We start from the raw sequence: 12,330 nt of genomic DNA, 5'->3' as shown, positions 1-12,330 counted from the left end.
TGAGGGCAGAACGTAGATATTCTGCAAAGCAGTCACCCAGTCTACACTTTGTTTTTCCAACGTAGAGGAGACCACATTGTGAGTAGTGAATGCAGTAGACGAGATTGTGTGAAGTGCAGGTAAAGTGCTGCTTCGCCTGGAAGGTGTGTTTGGGCCCCTGGATACTGAGGAACGAGGAATTAAATGGGCAAGTGTTACACCTTTGCAGTTGCAGGGGAAGGTGCCATGAGGTTGTGTGTGTGTGTTTTGGTGGGGGAGGGGGTGGGGGGTGGTTTGGTTGTGAAGGAGGAGTGAACCAGGGTGTCCCATGGGGTGGTCCCTGTGGAAAGCTGGTGAGGATGGGATAGGTGTGTGTGTGTGTCTGGAGGTGGTGGAAGTAGCAGCTTATGATCCTCTGGATGTGGGTGCTGGTGGGATGGTAGGTAAGGACAAGAGGGACCCTATCGTTGTTGTGAGAGGGAAGAGAGGGGGGTCAGAGCTGAAGTGTGGGAGGGGCCCTTTCAACTAACAGTGCTGGGGAATTCTCAGTTGAGGAAGAAGGTGGACTTTTTGGAGGCCCCCCTTGTCGAAGCTGGCATCATTGAAACAGATGTGACAATCAGAGCAACCTGGGAGAATGGAATAGAGTCTTTACAAGAAACCAGATGTGAGCAGGTCTAGTCCAGGTAACGATGGCAGTTTGCAGTGGATATTGGTGGCATGCCTGTCCCCAGAAATGGAAACAAAGATGTTGAGGAAGGGAAGAGAGGAGTCAGAAATGGGCCAGGAAGGTGAGAACAGGGTGGAAATTGGAAGCAAAGTAGAAAAACTTTTCCAATTAGGATGAGAGTTTTAGTATGGAAGGGCAAAATGTGTCAGCGCAAACTTGGAGGGCTGAAGAGCGAGTTCCTGTGCTGTATTTTCTTCAAGAGGTAAGCAGCATTGATGATGACATTGATATATCGGGGAAAGAGTTCTGGGTGGGGACCAGAATCAGAATGTTCCATATACCCCACAAAGGGACAGGTATAATCGGGACTATGCAAGTAACCATGGCCACCCCTTCCACCTGAAGAAAATGAGAGCCGTTCAGGACAAGGACAAGCTCAGCTAGGTGGTGGAGGGTTGTGGTGGGAGGGGATTGACATGTAAAGGGATTACACAGCAATGGTAAAGAGAAGAAGGCTGGAGCCCACAAAGTGGAAATTCTGAAACTGGTGTAAAGTGTCAGAGGTATAATTGATATAAGTGGGACTGGGCAAGGGGAGAGAAAACAGAGTTGAGATAGAAAGATGAGTTCTGTGGGGCAGGAGCAGGTAGAAACCATGGGTCTGCCGGGTAATTGTGTTTGTGAGCTGTGTGGAGTTGGGAATCTATGAGCTTGGGCAGGAGGGGGATCTTCTAGGAGAAAGTGAAGACTGCAGATACTGGAGATCAGAGCTGAAAATGTGTTGCTGGAAAAGTGCAGCAGGTCAGGCAGCATCCAAGGAGCAGGAGAATCGACGTTTCGGGCATGAGCCCTTCTTCAGGACCTGACGCTGCCTGACCTGCTGCGCTTTTCCAGGAGGAGGATCACCAGGTGAAATGAGATTAATGACTGGTTATGGACACAGTATGCCTCAGGTGCCATGGTGGGGCCGTGGTCCGGGGGTCATAGGGCGAGTATCTGAGAGCTGGTACTCAGCCTTTGTAACGTAGAGCTCAGGACGCCAGTTCCAAGGTACTGTTGTTATCGATATGCCTCCACTGGGGAAACAAAGCATAGTCTGGATCACTGCTTTTCAGAACATCTACATTCTGCCCACAGAAAAGGCCCTGAGCTTCCAATCAAAACATGCCACTTTAACACCCCACCCTGTTCCCTGGCCACCTTCTCTGTCGCAGATTTGCTGTCGTGTTCCAGCAAAGCTCAGTGGAAGCTGGAAGAACAGTACCTCATTTTCCGCTTGGGGACTCGTAGCCCTGTGGATTAAGTATCGAGTTTAACAATGTTAGGACTTGAGGCACTTGCTCCCATGTCCTTAACCTAAACCCCACACACCAGGCTTTGTCTTTGTACAGGGTACTACCACACACTACCCATTGTTAGTCACTAATAGTCCCTATTAGCAGCTATTCATCCACCCCCCCCCCTCCCCCCCCCACCCCAGGCAGATCTTTATCTAATCCTTTATCTGTCCAACAGCTTTTCAACAGGGATCCATACAAACTGCCTGTCTGTCTCATAGGAATTTGTTTGGGGATCGATACAGGGCATTGGGGAGAGAGAGTGGGGCAATGGGATTAGTTTAGGGATTGATACAGGGCATTGGGGAGAGAGCAGGGCAGTGGGATTAGTTTGGGCAAAAGCAAATTACTGCGGATGCTGGAATCGGAAACCAAAAGAGAAGATGCTGGAAAATCTCAGCAGGTCTGGCAGCATCTGCAAGGAGAGAAAAGAGCTGACGTTTCAATGCAGGGCTATGGGGAGAGAGAGAGTGGGGCAGTGGGATTAGTTTGGGGATTGATACAGCGCACTGGGGAGAGAGCGGGGGCAATGGGATTAGGCTTGGGATTGATACAGGGCTATGGGGAGAGAGAGTGGGGCAGTGGGATTAGGTTTGGGATTGATACAGGGCTATGGGGAGAGAGTGGGGGCAGTGGGATTAGTTTTGGTATTGATGCAGCGTACTAGGGAGAGAGCGGGGGCAGTGGGATTAGGTTTGGGATTGATACAGGGCTATGGGGAGAGAGAGCAGGGCAGTGGGATTAGTTTGAGGATTTATACAGGGCTATGGGGGGAGAGAGTCAGGCAGTGAGATTAGTTTAGGGATTGATACAGGGCTATGGGAAGAGAGAGTTGGGCGGTGGGATTAGTTTGGGAATTGATACAGGGCTATGGGGGGAGAGAGCGGGACAGTGGGATTAGTTTTGGGATTGATACAGGGCTATGGGGAGAGTGACTTTTACTCTAGTGATGGGATAAGTGTGCACTGCAGGGCAAGAGTTATAGCTGGGGGCAGGGAAATTATGATGCGGTGAGGCATGATTTAGGATGTGTGGCTTGGAAAAGTAGGTTTCAAGGCAAGGGCGTAATCGATATGTGGAGCTTGTTCAAGGAGCAACTATTGAGTGTCCTTGATAAGTATGTACCTGTCAGGCAGGGAGGAAAGGGTCGTGTGAGGGAGCCGTGGTTTAATAAGGAATTAGAATCCCTTGTTAAATGGAAGAGGGCGACCTATGTAAAGATGAGGCGTGAAGGTTCAGTTGGGGCGATTGAGAGTCATAAGGTAGCCAGGAAGGATCTGAAGAGAGAGCTAAGAGCAGCAAGGAGGGGACATGAAAAGTCCTTAATTGGTAGGATTAGGGAAAATCCAAAGGCTTTCTATAGGTATGTCAGGAATAAAAGAATGACTAGGGTAGGAATAGGTCCAGTCAAGGATAGTAGTGGGAAGTTGCGTGTGGAGGCTGAAGAGATTGGGGAGACACTGAATGAATACTTTTCGTCAGTATTCACTCAGGAACAGGACATTGTTGCCAATGTACTGGATTAGTGGTGCTGGAAGTTCAGGCAGCATCCAAGGAGCAGCGAAATCGACATTTTGGGCAAAAGCCCTTCATCAGGAATAAAGGGCAAAAGCCTTTCATCAGGAATGTGAATACTGAGTCACAATTAATTAGAATGGACGGCTTTGAGGTATGTAGGGAAGAGGTGTTGAAAATTCTGGAAAAGGTGAAAATAGATAAGTCCCCTGGACCTGATGGAATTTACCCTAGGATTCTCTGGGAAGCAAGGGAGGAGATTGCAGAGCCACTGGCCTTAATTTTTATATCCTCGTCTACAGGAATAGTGCCAGAAGACTGGAGGATAGCAAATGTGGTTCCCTTGTTCAAGAAGGGGAGTAGGGATAACCCTAGTAATTATAGGCCAGTGAGTCTCACTTCTGTTGTGGGCAAAGTCTTAGAATTGTAAGGGATAGGATTTATGAACATCTGGATAGGAATAATGTGATCAAGGATAGTCAGCATGGTTTTGTGAAGGGCAGGTCGTGCCTCACAAACCTTATTGAATTCTTTGAGAAGGTGACTAAGGAGGTGGATGAGGGTAAAGCGGTAGATGTGGTGTATATGGATTTTAGTAAGGCGTTTGATAAGGTTCCCCATGGTAGGCTACTGCAGAAAATGCAGAGGTATGGCATTGAGGGTGAGTTGGAGGTTTGGATTAGGAATTGGCTGGCTGGAAGAAGACAGAGGGTAGTAGTTGATGGTAAAGGTTCATCTTGGAGTGCAGTTACTAGCGGTGTTCCACAAGGATCTGTTTTGGGACCATTGCTGTTTGTCATTTTTATAAATGACCTGGAGGAGGGGCTAGAAGGTTGGGTGAGCAAGTTTGCGGATGATACGAAAGTTGGTGGAGTTGTTGACAGTGAGGAAGGATGTGTCAGGTTACAGCAGGATATAGATAAGCTGCAGAGCTGGGCAGAAAGGTGGCAAATGGAGTTCAATGTGGGTAAGTGTGAGGTGATTCACTTTGGTATAGTAACAAAAAGATGGGGTACTGGGCTAATGGTCGGATACTTGGTAGTGTGGATGTGCAGAAGGATCTTGGTGTCCATGTACACAGATCTCTGAAAGTTGCCACCCAGGTAAATAGTGCGATGAAGAAGGCATATGGCGTACTGGCTTTTATTGGTAAAGGAATTGAGTTCCGGAGTCCTGAGGTCATGTTGCAGTTGTATAAGACTCTGGTGCGGCCGCATCTGGAGTATTGTGTGCAGTTTTGGTCGCCATACTATAGGAAGGATGTGGAGGCACTGGAACGGGTGCAGAAGAGGTTTACCAGGATGTTGCCTGGTATGGTAGGAAGATCCTATGAGGAAAGGCTGAGGCACTTGGGGCTGTTTTCATTGGAGAAAAGAAGGTTTAGGGGTGACTTGATAGAGGTGTACAAGATGATTAGGGGGTTAGATAGGGTTGACCATGAGAACCTTTTTCCACGTATGGAGTCAGCTATTACGAGGGGGCATAGCTTTAAATTAAGGGGTGGTAGGTATAGGACAGATGTTAGGGGTAGATTCTTTACTCAGCGAGTCGTGAGTTCATGGAATGCCCTGCCAGTAGCAGTGGTGGACTCTCCCTCTTTATGGGCATTTAAACGGGCATTGGATAGGCATATGGAGGATAGTGGGCTAGTGTAGGTTAGGTGGGCTTGGATCGGCGCAACATCGAGGGCCAAAGGGCCTGTACTGCGCTGTATTTTTTCTATGTTCTATGAGAGCAGAGCAGTGGGATTAGTTTGGGGATTGATACAGGGCTGTGGGGAGAGAGTGGGGACAGTGGGATTAGTTTTGGATTTTCCAATACAATAATGTAAATAATCTCTTGTTGCTGTAAATAAAGAATTATCTGTTGTTTTATAAATTCTTTGGAGGTGGTCATCACCGACTGGAACCGTTAATTGAAACCCATCCTTAATTGCCCTTCAATTACGAGTTAACAACATTGCTCAGAGTCTGGGGTTAGTTGAGGTCAGAGCGGCTGAGGATTGTGAATTCACTACTGAGATGAGCTGCAATAGCAGTGTTTCTCTAAGTCAGTATAAATGCGGCAGCTGTAGTAATGGGATTTGGCACTGCCACCCCAGAGCACCAACCTGGGCCTTCTTCCCATAGACATTACCATGACTCTTTCACCTCCTATTGTTTCATTGGAAAGTTGTAAGGTTTTTAAATTATTTGATTAATTGACCTTTGGCTTTGTTAATACTCATATTCTCCTCCTCCCCCCCCCCACCCCCCCCCCCCACCGAGTGTCTCACTGAGTTCCTGGTATCTGTCAGGAAGTGAGTTTGTGTGATTTGGGAAATATCTGGTTACGGAGTATAATGAGGAAGAGGTGACAGGAAGATCATGGGCTAGAAACCTAAAAGATGACTCAGTGGCCTCTTTCAGTACTGGAGAATGCTACAAGGCAATCATGAACAAAGAACAATACAGCACAGGAACAGGCCTTTCGGCCCTGCAAGCCTGTGCTAACACATTTTGCTCTTCCATACTAAAACTGTCTTCACTTACAGGATCCATATCCCTCTGTTCCCTTCCTGTTCCTGTATCCGTCCAGGTGCTTCTTGAATGCTGGTGCGGTGGCTGCTTCCACCATCTCCTCTGGCAGTGTATTCCAGGCTCTTTTCACACCTTTTGTGTGAAATACTTGCTTCACACATCTCTTTGAAATTTCCCCCCATGCGCCTTGAATCTGTGTTCCCTAGTAATTGACCCCTCCACCCTGGGAAAAAGCCTCATATTTCCCACTCTATCCATACCATTCACAATCTTACAAACTTCTGTCAGATCACCCTTCAACTTCCTGCGTTCCAGTGAAAACAAACCCAATCTATTTTTCTTCGTAGCTAAAATCGCCCATTCCAGGCAACATTCTGGTAAACCTTTTCTGTACTCTCTTCAAATCATTTGCATCTTTGTGGTAATGTGGTGACCAGAACCATATGCAATATTCCAAGTGTGGCTTAACTAAACTTCCATAAAGTTGCAGCATAACTCGTCTTTCCTTACACTCAGTGCCCCTTCCGAGGAGGATAAGCATGCCATATGCCATTTTTACTATCTAATCTCCCTGCGCTGCCACCTTCAGTGATGTGTGGACCTGCACACCCAGATCCCTCTGCACATCAACACTCCCAAGGGTTCTGCCATTCACTGTATAATTTCCACCTGACCTTCCAAAATACATCACCTCACATTTGTCCAGATTCAACTCCATCTGCCATTTTTCTGCCCACGTCTCTGTATCCTCTGACAATCCTCCTCACTATCTGCGACTCCTCCAATCACTTTATCGTCCGTTTTGTATTGTACACATGATTGTGTACTTCTTAATAGCATGGGAAATAAATTTGTGTTTCTGCCTTGTGTGGAGTTAGTGGTGAATTTAATCATGTTTTTTAAAAATATTTGTGCTTTAGTGTTTGTTAATAGATTCTGAATGTTTAATTTGACAAGGAAAAATGAAAGGTTCTTTCCTGAGCAGATTGCTTTGTTGTCTGTAGGTGTGGTGGCTGTCCTGTTCTGTGGGATCACTCAAGCTCACTACACTTACAATAATCTCTCACCCGAATCGAAGCTGCGCACCAAACAGGTACAGCATTGCTGTTTGCAGAGTCTTTGTTGGAGACTGAGAGCTGAACTCACTCAGCAAATTGTATTATCTGAGGATCCATCACTTCCCCTTGAGGGGATCATAGAATCCCTGCAGTATAGAAAGAGGCCATTCGGCCCGTATAATCTGCACCAATCCTCCAAAGAGTATCACACACAGCCCCCCAACCCCCCCCCCCCCCCCCCCAATCCTTGCATTTCCCATGGCCAATCCACCCAGCCTGTAGATCATTGGACTGGAAGGACACCCGAGCACACGGAAGAAATTTAAGCAAACACTGCAGAATGTGCAAACTCCACACAGACAGTTGCCCGAGGGTGAACTGAACCCACGTCTCTGGTACTGCAAGGCAGCAGTGCTAACCACTGTGCCATCATGCCATTCTCTGACTGTCTGTTCCCTGAAGCTTCTCAATGACTGTCTCTCTGTCTCTTCAGCTTTTCACCGTCTGCTTCTCTGCTACTTCTCAGAGTCAGAATAGTGCCCATATTCTAAACCCTTCCTGGTGCCCCATATTGAATTAAACTGGATCATTTATTGTCACGTTTATATAATTTAAAATACATTGAAAAGTGTATGCAAGCTGCCATTCACATGAACTTAAAATAAAGTAAAAAATAAAGAAAGATAAATTAAAGGGAGTCCAACGTCTCTTCATCGCTGCCAGAGTCCTGCTCCGGGCTATGCCAGCCCATGTTATGACCCCCTCCCCCGCCCCCACGGGGCCCACTCCACATTGAGGTGAGAGTCCCACTCCAGGATCCCAGGCCTGCTGATTCTGTAGCTACATTACCTCTGTACATGCCACCGCCGCTCCAGAGCCCCTACCCTCACTGCAGAAGAGGTGGGCAGGGGGGTAGAGTTGATGGATGTTGGGGAGATGGAAGACAGAGAGGCCATGGGAGTTGGAGAGGGTTGGGGGTAGTCAGGGATAGAGGGGGGAGTTGGCATGTGAGGATGGGGAGTTGGAGAAGGTAGGGAGGGAGAATCTGAAAGGGTGGGGGGAGCATTTGTGCTCCACCATTAGAGCAGAGAAGGCTGAGTGAGGGAACATGATTGAGGTATATAAGATTATGAGGGGTATGGACAGGGTGAGTAGAGAGCAGCTGTTCCCCTTGGTTGAGGGTTCAATCACGAGCGGCCATAGTTTTAGTGTAAGGGGCAGGAGATTCGAGGGGATTTGGGAAAAATCTTTTTCACTCAGTTGGTGGTGGGAATCTGAAATGCACTGCCTGGGAAGATAGTGGAGGCCGGAAACCTTACAACTTTTTAAAAATATATGAATGAGCTCTTCGAATATCATAACACTCAAGGATATGGGACAAGTGCAGGAAATTGGGATTAGCGCGCCTTCAATGGTAATTATGTCAGTGCAGACTCAATGGGCCAAAGCGCCTTTTTTTTGCACCGAATGACTCTATTACTCTACCTGCCCTTCATAGCAGGAAGGTCCCTTCTCCTCAGCCTCTCCCTTCACCTGAGGCACAGTGACCCTCAAACTACAACCAGTTGTCTCTCTCTAATGAGTGAACAACCTTGTTGTCCTCTGAGAATGTCATGAGTTTACTTTTTTTGAATCACCTGTCCAAATTCTAAAAGAAATCCTTGTCAGACATTCAGTCCCTCAAATATCTGTTTAGGTTCTCCTCAGTGTCTTCCTGCTGCCTTCCAGAAAGTTTCATCCCACTCAGTCCTGCACTCACCTAACTCCATGTTTGTTAGCCATGATGGACTCCAGGTCAGACTGGAGGTGAAGTTATAGATTGAACATTTTAGACAAGTTTCCCGTATTTCGGTATTCCTGCCTTTCTCTGTAGCTGCTGGGAACATGGTGATAGGAACTGGATGTGATGCTCAGTTCTGTGCTTGAGGTGATTCTTTCACAGAAACCCTGTGTTTGATCATTGAGTACATTAATCTCTTACAAATGACATTTCAAAAATAATGCCTTTTTATGTTTTTCAGTTGTTTGAGCTCCTCAATTTCTTAGCAGAGAATTTCATCTTTTCCTACATGGGGTTGGCACTATTTACCTTCGAGAGCCATGTCTTCAATCCTATCTTCATCATTACAGCCTTTGTATCCTTTCCTGATCTTTCAGTATCTTAAAGCTCAACATGGATCCTGGTTGCAATGTTGAGTTGATAAGTAACAAATAAGATGCATAAGACAAGTGTTTAGAGAGAGAAATTGATAGGTTGCCTAAATGGGCAAAAGGTTGCTAAGTAGATGTAGGTTTGCTCACTGAGCTGGAAGGTTCATTTTCAGACGTTTTGTCACCATGCTAAGTAACATCTTCAGTGGGCCTCCGGGCGAAGCACTACTGATGATTCCAGCTTTCTGTTTATATGTTTGGGTTTCTTTGAGTTGGTGATGTCATTTCCTGTTCTTTTTCTCAGGGGGTTGTAGATGGGGTCTTACTCGATGTGATTGTTGATAGAATTCTGGTTGGAATGCTATGCTTCTCTGAATTCTCGCACATGTCTCAGTTTGGCTTGTCCTAGGATGGATGTGTTGTCCCAGTCGTAGTGGTGTCTTTCCTCATCTGTATGTAAGGAAACTAGTGAGAGAGGGTCATGTCGTTTTGTGGCTAGTTGATGATCATGTGTCCTGGTGGCAGTTTTCTGCCTGTTTGTCCAATGTAGTGTTTGTTACAGTTCTTGCATGATATTTTGTAAATGACATTAGTTTTGCTCATTGTCTGTATCGGGTCTTTCAAGTTCATTAGCTGCTGTTTTAGTGTGTTGGTGGGTTTGTGGGCTACCATGATGCCAAAGGTTCTGAGTAATCTGGCAGTCATTTCTGAGATGTCTTTGATGTAGGGGAGAATGGCTAGGGTTTTGAGATGTGTTCTGTCTGCTTGTTTGGGTTTGTTGCTGAGAAATCAGCGGACTGTATTCATTGGGTGCCCATTCTTTTTGAATACATGATATAGGTGATTTTCCTCTGTGCTTCAGTGTGTGTTGGCTCATTGAAATAATGTTCTGATGCAGCTTCGTTTATGGATGTTGGGATGATTGCTTCTATAGTTCAATATTTGGTCAGAATGTGTTGTTTTCCTTGGCATCATGGTAGCCCACAAACCCACCAACACACTGAGAAAAAGAACAGGAAATGACATCACCACAGGAAATGACATCACTGTGAGCAGGTTTGGTCACCTTGTTTGAAAGATGCTATTTTATTGGAGGGAGTTCAGAGAAGGTTCACGAAGATAATGCCTGGTGTGGAGGGATTGTCTCACCAACAAAGGCTAGACTTTACTCTCTGGACTTTAAATGATTGAGAGGTGATCTCATTGAAACATATCGGATTCTTAAGGGGCTTGCAAGGGTAATTACTAAGAGAATGGTTCCCCTCATGCGAGATTCCAGGACCACAAGACATAGTCTCAGAATGAAGGGATGTCAGTGTGGGATTGAGATGACGAGGAATTTATTCTCTGAGGGTTGTGAGTCTTTGGAATTATTTGCCCCAGAGAGCTGTGGGGACAAAGTCCTTGTGGAGATTTAAGGTTGTGAGAGAGAGATTCTTCATCAGTCAGGGAATTAAGGGTTACAAGAGCAGGAAAGTGGACATGAGGAATATCAGATCAGCCGTGATCCTATTGAATGATGGAGCAGGCTTGAGGAGCTGAATGGCCTATTCCCATTCCCGTTTCTTATGGTCTTATGCAATAAATACCAGGCAATGACCATCTCCAACAAAGAGAATCTAACCATTCCCCTCACCCGCGACATCTAATGGTGTTACCATCGTTGAATCCCCAATTATCAACATCTTTGGGATTACCATTGACAGGAAACTCCACTGGACTCACCATATAAACATAGAGCTACAAGAGCAGGTCAGAGGCTAGGAATACTTTTTTAAAATTTACTCATTTTGTGGGATGTGGGTGTCATTGGCTGGGCCAGCATTTATTCCCCATCTCTAGTTGCCCCTCGGGAAGGGAATGGTGAGCTTCCTTCTTGACCTGCTGCAGTCCATATGCTCTAGGTAAACCCATAAAACCCTAAGGGAGAGAATTCCAGGATTTTGACCCAACGACACTGAAGGAACAGTGATATATTTCCAAGTCAGGATGGTGAGGGGCTTGGAAGGGAACCTGTGGACAGTGGTGTTCCGATGTATCCACTGTCCTTGTCCTTCAGAATGGAAGTGGCTGAGAGTTTGGAAGCTGCTGGCTGACATCTTTGGTGAATCTCTGCAGTGTATCTTGTAGATGGTACACACTGCTGCTACTGAGCGTCAGTGATGGAGGGAGTGGATGCTTGTGGATGTGGTGCCAATTGAGTGGGCTGCTTTATCCTGGATGATGTCAGGCTTCTTGAGAGTTGTTAGAGCTGTACCCATCCAGGCATGTGGGGAGTATTCCATCACACTCCTGACATGTGACTTGTAGATGGTGGACAGGCTTTGGGGAGTCAGGAGGTGAGTTACTCACTGCAGGTTTCCTAGCCTCTGACCCGCTCATGTAGCCACTGCATTTATATGGAAAGTCCAGTTGAGTTCCTGGTCAATGGTAACCCCCAGGATGTTGACAGTGGGGGATTCAGTGATGGTAACACCATTGAATGCCAGGGACCGGTGGTTAGATTGTCTTTTATTGGTGATAGTCATAGGTGGCATTTGAATGGAGTGAATGTTACTTACTGCTTGTCAGTCCAAGCCTGGATATTATCCAGATCTTGTTCCATTTGAACATGGACTGTTTCAGTATCTGAGGAGTCGCGAATGGTGCTGAACATTGAGCAATCATTGGCAAACATCCCCACTTCTGACCTTATGATGTAGGGTTATTGATAAAGCAGCTGGAGAATGTTTGGGCCTAGGGTACCACCCTGAGTAACTCCTGAAGAGATGTCCTGCAGTGAAGATGACTGACCTCCAACACCTTCCTATGTGTCAAGTATGACTCTAACCACCGGAGAGATTGTCCTCGATACCCATTGATTCCGATTTTGCTAGGGTTCCTTGATGTCACGCTCGGTGAAACGCAGCCTTCATGTCAAGGGCTGTCCCTCTCCCCTCCCCTCTGGAGTTCAGCTCTCTTGTCCATGTTTGAACCAAGCCTAGAATGAGGTCAGGAGCTGATTGACCCTGGCAGAACCCAAATTGGGCATGACTGAGCAGGTTATTTCTGAGCAGGTGCTGCTTGGTAGCACTGTGGATGACACCTTCCAACTGTAGCAA

The 12,330-nt window shown here is 46.5% G+C and overlaps 1 protein-coding gene across 1 annotated transcript in view; it reads left to right on the top strand.

Annotated features, from left to right (window-relative positions):
* Window positions 1–12,330, top strand: part of slc9a6a (solute carrier family 9 member A6a) — a 91,047-nt gene that overhangs the window by 43,317 nt on the left and 35,400 nt on the right. Inside the window, exons 9-10 of the mRNA XM_072595649.1 lie at window positions 7,025–7,113; window positions 9,100–9,213. Coding sequence (XP_072451750.1) covers window positions 7,025–7,113; window positions 9,100–9,213 — 203 coding nt within the window. The remainder of the gene's footprint in view (window positions 1–7,024; window positions 7,114–9,099; window positions 9,214–12,330) is intronic.

This window comes from Chiloscyllium punctatum, chromosome 25, assembly GCF_047496795.1.
Source record: "Chiloscyllium punctatum isolate Juve2018m chromosome 25, sChiPun1.3, whole genome shotgun sequence".
Classification (NCBI taxonomy): domain Eukaryota; kingdom Metazoa; phylum Chordata; class Chondrichthyes; order Orectolobiformes; family Hemiscylliidae; genus Chiloscyllium; species Chiloscyllium punctatum.
This window is presented reverse-complemented; position numbering and strand designations above follow the sequence as displayed.